At 37.4% G+C, this 16,932-nt stretch overlaps 1 protein-coding gene across 2 annotated transcripts in view; it reads right to left on the bottom strand.

Annotated features, from left to right (window-relative positions):
* Positions 1–16,932, bottom strand: part of METTL24 (methyltransferase like 24) — a 133,476-nt gene that overhangs the window by 68,489 nt on the left and 48,055 nt on the right. For both annotated transcript variants that reach the window (XM_066373475.1, XM_066373474.1), the window contains exon 4: positions 14,843–15,071. In XM_066373475.1, the coding sequence (XP_066229572.1) occupies positions 14,843–15,071 (229 nt within the window). The remainder of the gene's footprint in view (positions 1–14,842; positions 15,072–16,932) is intronic.

Genomic DNA, 16,932 nt, shown 5'->3' with positions numbered 1-16,932 from the left:
ACCTGGAATGGGTTTGTTTTTCTTTGCTGGACTACAGGAAGGAGGAAGCTCAGGCTGTTTAGACTTTGTCTGAGGGCGACAGAGAGGGGAACCTGAGTGACTGGGTCTTCTTCTGCCGGGGCAAGAAGTGAGATAGAAAAGCAGAGGGGGAGACAAACCAAAACAGAGCACAGGGTCACAGCCAGTGTTCCCACAGTCTGACTGCAGCCTGTACTTGTCAGAGACAGAGAACACTAAAGTGTGGCCCCTAGCCTCCCATATCCCATCTCCCTCACCTTGTGGTATGGAAGTGGCAGAGACAAGCCTCACAGCCAGCTCTCCAGAGCCATCCTTTTCCTTGAAGAGCAGAGGTGCTCCACATCTGGTCCCTGGGTGTGTTGAGACAAGACATGGGGAGGTGCACCTGGAAGCCTGAGATCATTATTGTTAGAGCCATTAAGCAGGAAACCAGAAGCTGTAAAGCTGAAGCTGTAAAGCCCTTACAACACGGCCAACCCCCCAACGTGACTGCAGCCTTGCCTACATTATTGCAACAGCAACATCTCAGCAGAGGACAGCCCAGAAACTTCACAGAGCTAAAACCTGTAATACAGTGACACCTACTGAAAGAAACCTCTCAAAGTGAAAATTTATTTTTTTCTTTATTTTTTCCTTTTTTCTTCTTATTTTTTTTCCTTTTGAATTTCATTTTCTTTAATTTTTATATATTTTATTCTTATTTTTTTCTGGGTGTTTTGTTTTGTTTTTGATCCTTTTTTGTGATGTTTCTTCTTTATGTTTCATAAGTTTTTAAACTTTTATAATTTTTATTGCATTTAAAAATTTTTTATTCTTTAGTTGTAATTTTTTTGTTAGGATTCTTAACAACACTACACACAAATGCCATCAAGGAATAAAAAAATTGAATAAAATGGCTACATAAGACAAAGACATTATTCAGAAAGACAATAAAAAATCTCCAGAAAAAATTTCAATATCATGGAAATCTTCGAGTCAAATGATAGAGAATTCGAAACTGAAGTTCTAAAAACACTCCATGAGATGTGAAAGACACCAATAGGCAACTTAATGAGCTCAAAAAACAAATTAATGAACAAAACAAATACCTCATTCAGGAGACTGAAACTTTAAAAACAGAGATGAAGAACTCAATACATGAATTGAAAACTGAGGTAGCAAGTTTAACTAATAGAACAAGCCAGATAGAGAAAAGAATTAGTGACATCAAAGACAGGTAACTAGAGATGCTACAGAGAGAAGAGGAGAGAGACTCATGAAGTAAAAAAACTAGGTGAGCTCTACAAGAATTGTCTGACTCCATCAGAAAGAGCCATATAAGAATAATGGGTGTATCAGAAGAAGAAGAGAGGTAAAAAGGAATGGAGAGCCTATTCAAACAAATAATTGATGAGAATTTCCTAAGCCTATGGAAAGAGAGCCTCGAAACCAAGAAGCAAACAGAACACTGAGTTACCTCAACCCAAACAAACCTACTCCAAGGCACATCATAATAAAATTGTCAAAAATCAATAACAAGAAAGAATCCTCAAGGCAGCTAGAGAAAAGAAGAACATAACATATAAAGGAAAGCCCATTAGGTTATCATCAGTCTTCTCAGCAGAAACTCTATAAGCTAGAAGAGAGTGGACCCTAACATTCAAAGTACTGAAAGAGGAATTACCAGCCAAGAATACTATACCCATCAAAGTTGTCCTTTAAATATGAAGGAGAAATAAAAACTTTTGCAGACATACAGAAGCTGAAGGAATTTATCACCAGAAAACTCCCATTGCAGGAAATACTCAAGGGGGTTATTTGACCAGAAACAAAAAATAAAACAAATCAAAACTACAAGTAAAATCTCCCACAAGGTCACAATAAAAACAAAGATAATCTGTGACAACAATAACATAAAAGGTGAGAGGATAAAGATCTGCAGTAGCAAAGGAGAATGCAGTGCAGAAGTACTTACAAGACAAAGGACTCTTGTGCATATGAACATTTTTCTCTTAATAACTTAATGGTAAACACCCCCCAAAAAAGCCACTACTGAAATGCACAGCTTAAAAAAAAAAGAAACAGGAAAAAGAAGTATGGAATACCACCAAACAAAAACAACCAAAAGAAACACAAAAGAGAAGAACCAAACAAGACACAGAGCCACCAGAAAACAAAACGTAAAATTACTATACGAAATCCTTAAGTGTCAATAATTACCCTAAATGTAAATAGAACATATCAATAAAGAGGCACACAATAGCAGATTGAATAAAAGAGCAAAACCCAACCATATGCTGCCTTCAAGAGACACATCTAAGCTGCAAGAACAAAGTAGATTCAAACTAAAAGGTTGGAAAATGACTCTCCAAACAAAAAATATCCAAAGAAAAGCAGGTGTAGCCATATTCATATCTGACAATGCTGACTTCAAAACAACAAAGGTAACGAGAGACAAAAATGGACATTTCATAATGATAAAGGGGACATTGTATCAAGAAGACATAACACTTCTTGATATATATGCACCAAACCAGGGAGCACTAAAATATATAAGACATCTATAACTGATCTAAAAATAAAAGCAGACAAAAACATAATCATACTTGGAGATCTCAACACATCATTGAGAGCTTTAGATAGATTATCCAAACAGAAAATCAATAAAGAAATATCAACCTTAAATAACACACTGTACCAAATGAACATAATAGACATTTATAGGACATTTCAACCCAAAATGTCAGATTATACATTCTTCTCCAGTGTGCACGAAATATTCTCAAGGATAGACCATATTATGGGCTACAAAACTAACATCTACAAATTCAGGAAGACTGAAATTATACCAAGGATATTTTCTGACCATTAGGCTTTGAAATTAGGATTCAACTGCAACAAGGAAGTAAAGAAACCCACAAAAATGTGGAAAATTAAACAACATACTTCTAAAAAATGACAGAGTCAAAGAAGAAATAAAAGCAGAGGTAAAAAGATATATACAGATGAATGAAAATGACAACACAACATATAAAAATTTCTGGGATGCAGTGAAAGCAGTAATAAGAGGGAAGTTTATATCCTTACCAGCTTATATCAAGAAACAAGGGAGATCCCAAGTAAACAACCTAACATCACATCTTAAGGAACTAGAAAAAAGAAGAACTAAGGCAACCCAAAGTCAGCAGAAGAAAAGAAATAGTAAAAATTAGAACAGTATTAAATGAGATAGAGAACAAAAAAATAACTATAAAAAATTCATACAACAAAGAGCTGGTTCTTTGAAAAAAATCAATAAAATGAACAAACCACTGGCTAGACTCATTAAGGGAAAAAGAGAAAGGATTCATATAAACAAAATTCAAAATGAAAGAGGAGAAATTACCACAGACATTATAGATATACAAAGGTTCAGAGTAGATTATTATGAAAGACTATATGCCACCAAATTCAACAATCTAGATGAAATGAATAAATTCCTAGAACTATACAATCTTCCTAGACTGAGTCACGAAAAAGTGGAAAACCTAAATAGACCTATCAGCAGGGAAGAAATAGAAAGAACTATCAAAAATCTCCCCAAAAACAAAAGTCCAGGACCAGATGGCTAAACTAGTGAATTCTACCGAACATTCAAAGATTTGGTACCTATCCTTATCAAAGTCTCCCAAAAAATAGAAGAAGAAGCAATACTTCCTACACATTTTATGAGGCCAACATAACCCTCATACCAAAACCTGGCAAGGACAACACACACACAAAAAACCCACAGATCAATATCTCTAATGAATACAGATGCAAAAATCCTAAACAAAATACTAGCTAATCGAATACAACAACACATTAGAAAAATAATACATCATGATCAAGTAAAATTCATTCCAGGAGCACAAGTATAGTTCAACATACAGAAATGAATCAACACAATACACCACATCAACAAAGCAAAGAACAAAAATTATATGATCTTATCAATAGATGCAGAAAAGGCATTTGATAAGATACAACTCCGCTTTATGTGTAAAATACTCAATAAAATCAGAATAGATGAAAAGTACCTCAACACAATAAAGGCCATATATGACAAGCCATCAGCTAATATCATGTTAAATGATGAAAAAATGAAAGCTTTTCCTTTAAAATCAGGAACAAGGCATGGTTGCCTACTCTCTCCACTCTTATTCAACATAGTTCTGGAAGTTTTAGCCAGAGCAATTGGTCAAGAGAGAGAAATAAAAGGCATTCATATTAGGAAAGAAGAAGTAAAGGTATCACTTTTTGCAGATTACATAATCCTGTATATAGAAAACCCCAAAGAGTCCACCAAAAAACTATTAGAGATTTCAAGATACAAAATCAATATACAAAAGTCTACTACTTTTCAATATTCCAATGATGAAACTTTTGAAAATAAACTTAAAAAAACAATTCCTTTTACAATTGCAACAAAAAATAAATAAAATACATAGGAATAAACTTAACAAAGGATGTAAAGCAGTGGTCCCCAACCTTTTTTGGGCCACGGACCAGTTTAATGTCAGAAAATATTTTCACAGACTGGCCTTTAGGGTGGGACGAATACATGTATCACATGACTGAGACAAGCGTCAAGAGTGAGTCTTAGACGGATGTAACAGAGGGAATCTGGTCATTTTTTAAAAATAAAACATCATTCAGACTTAAATATAAATAAAACAGAAATAATGTAAGTTATTTATTCTTTCTCTGTGGACCGGTACCGGTCCGCGGCCCAGGGGTTGGAGACCACTGATGTAAAGGACCTATGTACTGAAAACTACAAAACATTATTGAAAGAAATTGAAAAAGACACCGTGAAATGGAAAGATATTCTATGTTCATGGCTTGGAAGAATCAACACAGTAAAAATAGCCATATTATCCAAAATAATATACCAATTTAATGCAATCCCCACCAAAACCAATGTCATTTTTTAAAGAAATAGAACAAAAAATTACTAGGTTTGTATGGAAATATAAAAAACCCCAAATAAACAAAGTAATCCTGAGGAAAAAGAATGAAAACAAAGGTATCACACTACCTGACTTCAAATTATACTATAGGGCTACGATAATCAAAACAGCATGGTATTGGCAGAAAAACAGACATACAGACCAATGGAACAGAATTGAGAGCCTAGAAATAAAACCACATATATAGACAAATCATCTTTAACAAAGGAGCCAAAAACACACAATGGAGAAAAGAAAACCTCTCTAATAAATGGTGCTGGGGAAATTGAAAAGCCACATATAAAAGAATGAAACTTGACTGCAGTTGGTCCCCTGCACAAAATATTAATTCAAAATGGATCAAAGACCTAAACATAAGATCTGAAGCAACAAATTGCATAGAAGAAAACATAGGTACTAAGCTCATGGACCTTGGCTGTAGAGAACAATTTATGAAATTGACACCAAAGGCAAGGAAAGTAAAGGCAAAAATAAATGAATGGGACTATATCAAACTAAAAAGCATCTGCACAGCAAAAGAAACTGACAACAAAACAAATAGGCAACCAACTAAATGGTAGATGATATTTGCAAACAACAGCTCTGATAAGGGGTTAATAGCCAAAATATACTGCTCACAAAAATTAGAAGATATTTCAAAATGAATATAAAGCAATAAAATAAAGCATTTGACTTCTTTTATTAAACAAGAACATCAGAAAAGCAAACAAGTCAAAGAAAGCTGTTTAATTATGCAAGTGAGATACAGAACCAACTTTTATTTCATTGGTGAAAATGCACTATACAAAAAGCTGAAAGTACTGGACTATCTGCACGGTCCCTGATCTTGAAAGTGCACATTCTGCAATTTCCCAGCCCTTGCAATGCCCCTGCAACATGATTTGCTCAAATGCAAAGCCTGGAGAGACATAGGATCTTGAAGCTGGTCAAACACAGACAACAGTGGCAACAGCACTTGGAACACCCCAAAGCATGATTAGCAGACTGTAGAATCACTTTCAAGAGACTGGCACAACATGAAGAAGACAAGGGCAGGGTTGCCCATCTGCCACAACAGCAAGGGATGACCGCTACTTGACCCTACTGGCAAGAAGGGACAGGTGCAGCAATGTAACAGAGCAGCGGGGACAGTCTCTTGCTGCCACTAGACAACAGTTATGCACCCAGACCATATGAAATCAGCTCCATTATGTTGGACTGCATGCCTTGAGACTGATGGTATGCACTTCGTTATCTGCTGAACACCATAGAACCTGTAGAAGGTGGGCTGATGAGCATCATCATTGGACCATTATGAGTGGTCAACTGTCCTCTGATGAGTCATGGTTCAGTCTGCAGCCTGATAATCATCGTGTACTGATCTGGCGTGAACGAGGAACATGAGAGAATCCACGTTTCATGTGAGAAAGGGACTCCTCACATGAAATGGAATCATGGTGTGGGCTGGCGTCAGCATGGATAGTCATACTGACCTCCATGTCATTAGAAGCAGATCACTGACTACTGTCAGATATTGAGATGAGATCCTGCACCCTATTAGTGGTACCTTATGCTGGAGCAGTTGGAAACAACTTTCTTTTCATGGACGATAATGCAAGGCTCCACCGTGTACCTCTCATCAACAACATGCTTCAGGAGGCAGGAATTGAATGCATGGACTGGCCTTCATGTTCACCAGACCTGAATCCCATTGAACATGCTTGGGATGCACTGGGAAGACATCAGCCAAACCGTCCAATGCCTCCCACACACTTCTTGAGCTGGATGTCGCCCTGAAGCAAGAGTGGCAGAGGATACCACAAGAACTGCTGGACAATCTGATCCTGTCCATGCCCCATTGCTGTCAGGCGTTTTGGCAGTTTTGGGTGACCATACACCCTACTGAACAGTCAATATGTGGCACTCTCATCCAATTTGATATGCTTCTGTCAAACCCCACCAATATGTCACTTGCTACTCAATCACGATAACTGATTTTCATAATCTCATTTTCATAATCATTCTACTTTCTTTGACTTTTCGTTTGCTTTTCTGATGTTCTTGTTTAATAAAAATAAAAATCAAATGCTTCTTTTTTTATTGCTTCTTATTTATTTTGAAATATTCCCTAATTTTTGTGAATGAAATAAAAAAGGGCTAGAGGATCTGAACAGACATTTGGCCAACAGATATATAAAAAAATGTTCAATGTCACTAGCTATTAGGAAAGTGCAAATCAAAACTACAATGAGATACCACCTCACACCTGTTAGATTGGCTATTATCAACAAGACAGGTAATAACAAGTGTTGGAGAGGCTGTGGAGAAAAACGAATCCTCATTCACTGCTGGTGGGAATGCAAAATAGTACAACCATTATAGAAGAAACTATGGTGGTGCCTCAAAAAATTAAAAATAGAACTACCATATGACCCAGCAATCCCTCTACTGGGGAGCTACCCCCAAACTCGAACACATTGGAATGTAAAGACACATGCACCCACCATGTTCATTTGTCACAGTGGCCAAGACATAAAAACAACCAGCATCCCTTGATAAAGAATTGGATAAAGAAGATGTGGTACATCTATACAATGGAATACTACTCAGCCATAAGAAATATTGACATAGTGACATTTAGGACAACATGGATGGGCCTTGTGATCATTATACTGAGTGAAATAATTAAATCAGAAAAAGCTGTATAAATCAGAAAGAACTGTATAATTTTACACATAGGTAGAATATAACACTGAGACTCATGGACGTAGATAACAGTGAAGTGGTTACCAGGGGAGGGGGATGTAGGGGAGGGGAGAGGGATAGGTGGGGGGAAAGGTGTTAATGAAGGACAAACATAAGGTGACAAAAAATAATTTGACTTTGGGTGACGAGTATACAACATAATCAACGGTTCAAATGCTATAGAAATGTTTACCTGAAACCTATGTACTCTGATTGATCAACATCATCCTGTAAATTTAATTTTCTAAATAAAAATTAAAAAAAACACATATGCATATAATAATAAAAATTTTATCTCCTTTTTCTAAATTTTACTCCTAAAATTTCTTTCTCTTTTCTAATAGACTTAGCTATTATCTTAAGAACTGTGTTAAATAACAGTGGTGATTACACACTCTATGGTTCCATTTATATCATATTCTTAAAATGACAAAATTATAGGAACAGAAAACAGGTTAGTGACTACTAGGGGCTAGGAAAAGAAGTTGGAGGAGGGAAGTAGGCATGGCTATAAGGACAACATGATCCTTATGGTGCTAGAAATGTTCTGTATCTGAACTGTACCATTATCAACATCCAGGGTCTGCTATACAGATATCCTGGTTTGATACTGGGGTTAAGAGTACCTAGTATCTTTGTGTTATTTCTATATTGCTAAATATTACTATTTATTTAGAAAAGAACTCTAATCCAGTTTTTAAAATAATAATGACAGACATTCTTTTTTTTTTTACATCAAGATTCCAGCTCTTGGGTTAAGAGATAGCAAAGTAAAAAGCAATTAATCCAAATATATCAGCAATCATGATAAAAATAAATGGATTAAACTCAATATATATAGATAGATGTATTATGAAAATGCCCATTTATTCCTTTCCATTGAGCTTTTTCTTTTAATTTACAGAGACAGTAGTTGAATATAAACATATATATATATATATATATAAAATGTATAAACACATATATCTCAGAGAGAGGGTAAATGTAGTGATATTAACAATTGGTGAATCACAGTAAAGAATATATGAAAGATTATTGCATTATTCCTTTTTTTTTAGCGAGAAAGAAAGAGAGAGATACAGAGACAGAAGGACAGGTAGGGACAGACAGACAGGAAGAGAGAGATGAGAAGCATCAATATTCTGTTGCGACACTTTTAGGTTGTTCATTGATTGCTTTCTCATATTTGCTTTGACTGGGGATCTCCAGCTAAGCCAGTGACCCCTTGCTTAAACCAGCAACCTTGGACTCAAGCCAGCAACCTTGGGCTTCAAGACAGTGACCTTTGGGCTCAAGCAGGCAACCATGGGGGTCATGTCCATGATCCCACGCTCAAGCCAGTGACCCCACACTCAAGCCGGTGACTTTGCAGTTTCGAACCTGGGTCCTCAGAATCCCAGGTTGATGCTCTATCCACTGAGCCACTCTCTGGCCAGGTGTATTCTTCTTCTTCTTGAAACTTGCAACTTTGTGTTCAAAATATTTTCAGAATAATATGAAAAACTAAGGTAAAACTAAAACTTCAGAAGATAACCATGTGGGGGGGGTTCATGTTCAATAGTCAATTAACTTGCTATAATTCTTGTAGTATTTAAAAGAAATATAAAAACGTTGATAACTTTATATGTTGTTTTAAAATTATAGAATTGCATACATTTAAGATTTAAGGATAACCACAAAGAATAAAAATAGCAAGCTTTGGCAAAAAGAAGGGAAAAGTATAAAAAAAAAACAACCCAAACGCTCAATTTTAAAAAATAAGAATTAGTCCAGATACACCAGTAATCACAATAACTATGAACGTAAGTGAACTGAACACAACTGTTTACAGACAGAGATTATCAGATTGGATTTAAAAACATAATCCAAGCATATCCTGATATGCTATATAAACAAACTATATCCAAAAAATGGAAATAAAGGAATATAGAATGGCATTTCATAAAAATACTCATATAAAACAAGCTGGGATGGCAGAACTAATAGCAGATGAAATAGAATGTAAGGCAAAGAAGAGTTCTAGGAATAAAAAGTGACATCATGCATACATATGGTTCAATTTTCTTCCTGAATCAGCCTATCATTTCCCATTTCCAGCAGCATAACATGAGTGTTATTCCCAGCAAGTATTGCAATGTAGGGCAGTATCAAAATCTTGTTAATATTTGCCAATTTGATAAGCAAAAAGAAAAACAAATCATTCTGTAGTTTAATTTCAAAGCCTATATTCTCTCTCTAATACAGCAGCAACCACACAAACAGAATTGATGTTTTGTGATCCACTGGCAGCCTTCACCCCAGAGAAGCAGAAGTTGCCCCTCCTATAAGGGTCCACAGGGACACTCAGCCGCTGGGGCAGATCCAAGGAGGAGAGAAGGACCCCCTCCTTTCTCAGCACTGAGCAGGCAGGAAGCCCTGCTCCACTCGAGTTGTCCCTCTCAGTCTACATCTGCTCTATATTAATCCTCAGCAGTTTATATCATTCCTACACAGCAGAGTATTTACTTTCTATACAATCACAGCAAAACTGTTCAGTACCCCGAGGAAGCAAACAATAATAGTAGCCAACACCACATCTGATCAATGCCCTTCAGTTTCTTTTTTTTTTTTTTTTGTATTTTTTCTGAAGCTGGAAACGGGGAGAGACAGTCAGACAGACTCCCACATGCGCCCGACCGGTATCCACCCGGCACGCCCACCAGGGGCGACGCTCTGCCCACCAGGGGGCGATGCTCTGCCCCTCCGGGGCGTCGCTCTGCCGCGACCAGAGCCACTCTAGCGCCTGGGGCAGAGGCCAAGTCCCCAGCGCCCGGGCCATCTTTGCTCCAATGGAGCCTTGGCTGCAGGAGGGGAAGAGAGAGACAGAGAGGAAGGAGGGGGTGGGGGGTGGAGAAGCAAATGGGCGCTTCTCCTATGTGCCCTGGCCGGGAATCGAACCCGGGTCCCCCGCACGCCAGGCTAACGCTCTACCACTGAGCCAACCGGCCAGGGCCGCCCTTCAGTTTCACACAAGGCTTTCATTAAAAATTCTTGACCGGAATTAGGTGCAGTGAGCAATCTCTAGAAGACTCTCCGATGTACTATTTGCAGTGAAAATAGAGGAAGAAAAAGTTTTCTATGAAATTTAGTACAAATTTCTTGAAAGTGTTATTAAAAATTCTTTGAACTGACAAACAAATGACTGATTCATGCCAGACACTCTGCTGGAGCCTTTCACGGTGTGTTTTCTGATCCAATTCTCAAAAACAATCCATTTAGGTATCATAATTGTCCCAATTTTGTTGACAAACTGAACATTAGAGTCATTTAAGACTTGCCCAATGCTAAAAACCAACAAGAGGACCCATGCTTTCAACCTAGAATAATGAATTTGCAGAAGTAAGTTCTAGCACAGTCCTGTTATTCATATCATCAGCATGGTTGAGACTGAAAAAAATAATTTAGCATTAACCTGCCTGGATCATTTAGCATACTCTCTGTAGTTAAGACCGTAGGGGGAAAGCATACATTATATGATTAATATGTGCAGAAATTTCAGGTTCAATACTTCTAGTCATAATCTGGAAAAATCCTAATGTGTAGCTACAGCAACAAGCAGTTCAGTAAAGACAGTTAATCATTTCAAATAATGCTGGATTCAGGTGATATTGTTCCCTGAAAGACTAGGCACCTGGTTTCCGAGCTTTTGCTGATGCAGCTGCTCTCACTTGATGCTTTAGAAAGATTTTTTTTATTATTTATAGTTTGAAGTTAAAATTACCAAAGACTTTTAAAAGCAGGAAGAAAGCCATATGCATCTTCTGTCACCATTGCAAAATACTGCCTTTCATTTTGCTTACATTGTTGCCTGAGCAGCTGGAATCAAGGTCTGATAAAAAGAAGAAAAATAACAGCTTACCATAGAGAACATCACCAAACTATAGGAGATGTTTTAAAGAAGTGAAGTGAAAACAATACATAAAACCCTTTTGTTTTCTATTGTTACTTTCAGAAAAAAAAAATGAGTAAAAACGCGAGGCAAAGAACACGCTGCCATGTTTTAGTGGATGTGTTTTTTTCTCTTTGCTTTCCCTGCTGAACCACATCCTATTTACCAGTGTCTGTGCACATGCAGAAAAATAGAAACAGACCTTGCTTGCTACAGGCCAGAAACCAGGTCCTTTCATCTGGCATCACGCAGTTCCCAGAGGCATGTTTCTGCAGGAAGCCATCACTCATCAATGGGTTTAGTTTTGCTTTTGTTTTAAAGCATTCTCCAAAAAAATAATTTCTAAAAAAGAATATCAGTCTCTTTTAAATTCTTCAACAAGGGATTTTTTTTTTTTTAGCAGCAAAAACGCATCGGCAATTCTGAGCCAGATCACTTTCATTATTACTGACGTTTTCTCCTATTTCTTTTTATTGTGGTAAAATACACATAACAATTAGCATCTTAACTTTTTAAGTGATATTATCCATGTCTTTAATAAAAATAAGTAGCCTTAGGAATACAGGCAATTGTCAAAACAGTTCTTGCTAGGTTTGTAATGCTTCTGCTGTTTCAGCAGCAGCGTTGCAAAGGCTTCCTGCTCCACCCTCAGCATAAAGGTTTGCCTACTTCTGCTCCCATGGATGAAAATAGGGTTTGGTAGAGCGTCGGCCTGGCGTGCGGGGGACCCGGGTTCGATTCCCGGCCAGGGCACATAGGAGAAGCGCCCATTTGCTTCTCCACTCCCCCCTCCTTCCTCTCTGTCTCTCTCTTCCCCTCCCGCAGCCAAGGCTCCATTGGAGCAAAGATAGCCCGGGCGCTGGGGATGGCTCCTTGGCCTCTGCCCCAGGTGCTAGAGTGGCTCTGGTCGTGGCAGAGCGACGCCCCGGAGGGGCAGAGCATCGCCCCCTGGTGGGCAGAGCATCGCCCCTGGTGGGCGTGCCAGGTGGATCCCGGTCGGGCACATGCGGGAGTCTGTCTGACTGTCTCTCCCCGTTTCCAGCTTCAGGAAAAAAAAAAAAAAAGGAAAAAAAAGAAAAGAAAATAGGGTTTGGATCCCATGGATGTAAACAAGCACAAATCAGGTGCAAACCTGGTTGTCTGAAAACACATTTTCCACAAGCGATGTGGCTTAGATAAATTACATCTGTAGATAATTTTTCGAAGTCTTATCTTATCCTCACATTAACCAAATCTTTTTGCTAAAATATTATCCAAAAAGCAAGATCACTTTGAGTTTCACTTATTTTCTCAGTCTTTTCTTTGAAGAGTGGGGGTGGATAGGGCCAGGATATAAAGAGCAGTAAGGAGGAGCAGGAAAACACCCAAATGAATACAGAGAATCAATAGTTAGCTCTTGGAAGAATCTAGAGTTGTCATATTAGAGAATCAAGCCTGTAATTTTCAGCTGTATAAAACAGGTCCATAAAGGTAACAAGCAGCAAAAACAAAACAAAGTTCTTAAAAATGCTCTCACTTCTTTGGGTTCTGTCCACAGATTTCACCCCAAAAATCCTGTATATTTTTCATTAAGGCTCCTGACTATTAAATGCTAGTTACTCTCAGGGGCAAAGCAAAATACAAATCAATAGTTAATCACATATTAAAAGAACAGCAAATTCTTTGAAATTGTTCTTGAAAAAGCTCCTGTTGTTGAATTAAAGGGAGTTTTTGTTGTTTTTGTTTTTTTAAGAAGAAGACAAGGAGGATGAGGGAAGGGGGTAGAGGCAAAGGAAAGAGGAGGAGGAGGGGAAAGAATATTGCGGAGGAGAAGCCCTTTTATTAAAAATCAGGTAGCAAACTCAAGTTTAAAATTGAGCTCCAGGTACATACACTGTTTCTCAGAAATACCCATTCTGGCATATTCTAAATTACATGCCATCTCTGGCTGAGAAGAATAGGCTAAGCCCAAGAAGGGCTGGCGATCAAACACAAGCCAATTACACTTAGGAGAATTTCTCTAGTATCTGCCTACAAAACACAATTAGCTCAGCTCTCCCTTAAAAATTGCTTTGATGAACAGAGTTTAAAGTTTGAGTCCCTTTTTTGCTATCCATTCACAATGAAATATATGTAGAGATTTGACATCCTTTCAACAGAAGTATCTCAGTTGCAACACACATAATGTCCATTCAATTTTACGAAGTACATTTTAATCAAAGCTACACATATCTTCTGACCCTTAAGAGCCTGGAGACTCAAAATAATTGTTACAACAGTGAGAAACATGATACATAAGCAATCTGTAATCAAACGAACCCTGACTCTGATTACATTGTGCATTTGAGGCTGACATAAGTAGTTTCCTCTGTCTGGAAATTTTAAATCAATTGCCAATCGGAATAGTACTTTGGAGCCTATGCCAGAAGTAGGTTTCTTGGTCTTGCTATCCAGTCTTAGCCAAAAGCTTACTTTGCACTACTCAACAGCAACTAAAATTTTCAAATCAATTTAAATATCTCTATTCTTGTCAAAACCCTAATGTCTACAGAGCTGACTCTATAAATAATGGTGGGTGATAGCTAAGATTAAAACTAGACCTTCTAGCTACAAAATAATCACAGGGATGTAAAGTATAGCATAGGGAATATAATAAATAGTATTGTAGCCTGACCAGGCAGTGGATAGAAGGTCGGACTGGGAAGCGGAGGACCCAGGTTCAAAACCCTGAGGTCGCTAGCTTGAGCGCGGGCTCATCTGGTTTGAGCAAAGCTCACCAGCTTGAGCTCAAGGTTGCTGACTTGAGCAAGGAGTGACTCAGTCTGCGGTAGCCCCCCAGTCAAGGCACATATGAGAAAGCAATCAATGAACAACTAAGGTGCCGCAGTGAAGAATTGATGCTTCTCATCTCTCTCCCTTCCTATCTGTCTGTCCCTATCTGTCTCTCTCTCTCTGTCTTTCTCTGTCTCTGTCACAAAAAATAATAATAATAATAACAATATTGTAATAACTATGTATGGTGCTGGTGGGTACTGAAAATACCACTATGCTGTACACCTGAAACTAATACAAAATAATATTGAATATAAAGTGAAATTGAAAAACAAAATTTAAAAAAAAACTAGATCTTCAACTATCCAATTCTAAGTTTGCGTTAAAAAGCAGCTATGAGTTTGTTCACTTTATTTATTTAATTATGAAATCAAATAAAAAAAATTTTCACCTTGTGATGCCCAAATTCATTCAGAATGGTTCCCAGTTTTCTGGTGTTGCTATGTGATTTTGGGGCAGCAACAGCTGGATGTGGGTCCCGCCAGTCAATGGACAAGCGGTGATACCACAGGCGCTGACTCTCCAGAATGTGAGCTGATCTCACACTAGGATCAAAACGATGCACTTCACATCCACTGTTGGCCATGCTAACCTCAAAATGGGTATCGACACTTCCCAGCCTGTAGAGAAAGGGAAGGATGGAAATCAACACACACAAAAAATATAACAAAGCAAAAAGTGTTGGATTGACAAAATGACAGTTCCAAAGCCAATTTTCTTAGCTATATCAAGCCTTTTTCTATTTTAACACGTGGCTAACTATACACATTCAATAACCCTTCTTTCAGAAAGAGCATTATAGCTAAAAGCTTCTGGATAAAAGAAAGTGAGGAAATTGTCTGCTAAACAAATACAGACCAGAGAATCATATGTTCAAACATGGAGAAGCTTATCAAAATTTTTTTTAAAGATGTGAACCATAGTAGCAATAAAACAAAGAAGACTATCCATTTGTCTTAAGAGGTCTTATTAGAATATGTCAAAAATATAAGCCCCAGGTTTGGTTTCCTTAGGGAGAGGTGCCTGCTACTAATGTGGTCATTTATCTCCATTCTAATGGCCACAGTGCTGTGCATGCAGTTTGACCTAAAGACAGCAGCTGTTTTCTTAGAAATAGAGTATATTTTAACAGAGCACTGTAAAGAAAAAAGGTAAATGTACATGATCCTACTGGATCTAGTACTCAAGAAGCAGAAGAGGTAAAATTTACATTAGCAAGGGGGAAAAATTATATTTAAGTACCCAGTAGGTAGCACATCATGTGAAAAATTCATATACTTAAAAATGTTTAATTTACTTAAAAGTAATTCTTATTTAGTGATATAAAGTTCACCGCTTTTATTAAAGCATCAATCTAAATAAAACACATGAAATTAACCAAGAGATGATTTTTTAAAATGGCGATTATAGCTTCTCTGCTCAAAACATCATAATCAGATATGATTTAAGATACCAAAATCCTACTGAGTATATCTATAATACACTGGTCAAACCCAAACCCAGTGCAGAAATACTTCATTCTCTTAGACTCTACTATTTCAGGTTATTCCGTAATCTAGACATATACAAACTCATGGGATAACAATTATTTACCTGGTTCTAGTTAACTATAAAATAAGTCTTCAGTACAGAGATCCTCCACTTAGACATTCTTAATACTCTTACTTGCTTTGTCCTCTCCCTTCACTTCCACTACATTCTCTTTTCGTCACTGGGTCCATGGCTTATCAACCTGCTGATGTCCCTCAGTTATATATAATTCTCTCCATCCTTTTGGCCTAGAAAAAAATTCAACACTCCTCTCACAAACCTTCCTATTCCTTTAATGCAAGAGATCCTGTTTCCTATTTTCAACCTCCTATTCCACCCACACAGTTCAGAACATTGTAATCTCTACTGTTTCCCATGATCAAATCTGGTGTAGCAGAATGTCTACCTAAGGATAGAAGGGATGGATGTGGCACTGTTTCAGGTCCTTGGTTATTCTGTTAAAAATATTCTTGAGAGTGCTAAGGTCAGTGTCCTTTATGTTTCCCAGGTATCAAAAACTCAGAGTATAAGTACATAAAAAGATGCTTGAGAGCATTAGCCAATAGGGAGAAATAAATCAAAACCTCTATGTAATACCACTTCACATTGAGTAGAGGCTATAAGGTGTCTATCTTTTGAAGGCTATAATCAAAAAGACTGAAAATAATATTAACAATGCTGCCGAGAAATTGCAAACTTCATGCATTGCTTGTGGGAATGTAAAATGGTATATGCCCAAGAGAAATGAAAACAAATGTCCATACAAAAACCTACATGTGAATTTTCATAGCAACATATTTATGATAGCCAAAAAGTGGAAACAACACAAATGTCCATCAACTGATCAGTGGATAAATAAAATACAGTATATCCATACAATGAAATATCATTTGGCAATTAAAAGGAATGCAGTACTGGTACATGTTACAACATGGATGAACCTTAAAAATA

This window comes from Saccopteryx leptura, chromosome 3, assembly GCF_036850995.1.
Source record: "Saccopteryx leptura isolate mSacLep1 chromosome 3, mSacLep1_pri_phased_curated, whole genome shotgun sequence".
Classification (NCBI taxonomy): Eukaryota; Metazoa; Chordata; class Mammalia; order Chiroptera; family Emballonuridae; genus Saccopteryx; species Saccopteryx leptura.
The sequence above is the reverse complement of the archived record's forward strand: the minus strand, read 5'-3'. Positions and strand labels throughout refer to the sequence as shown.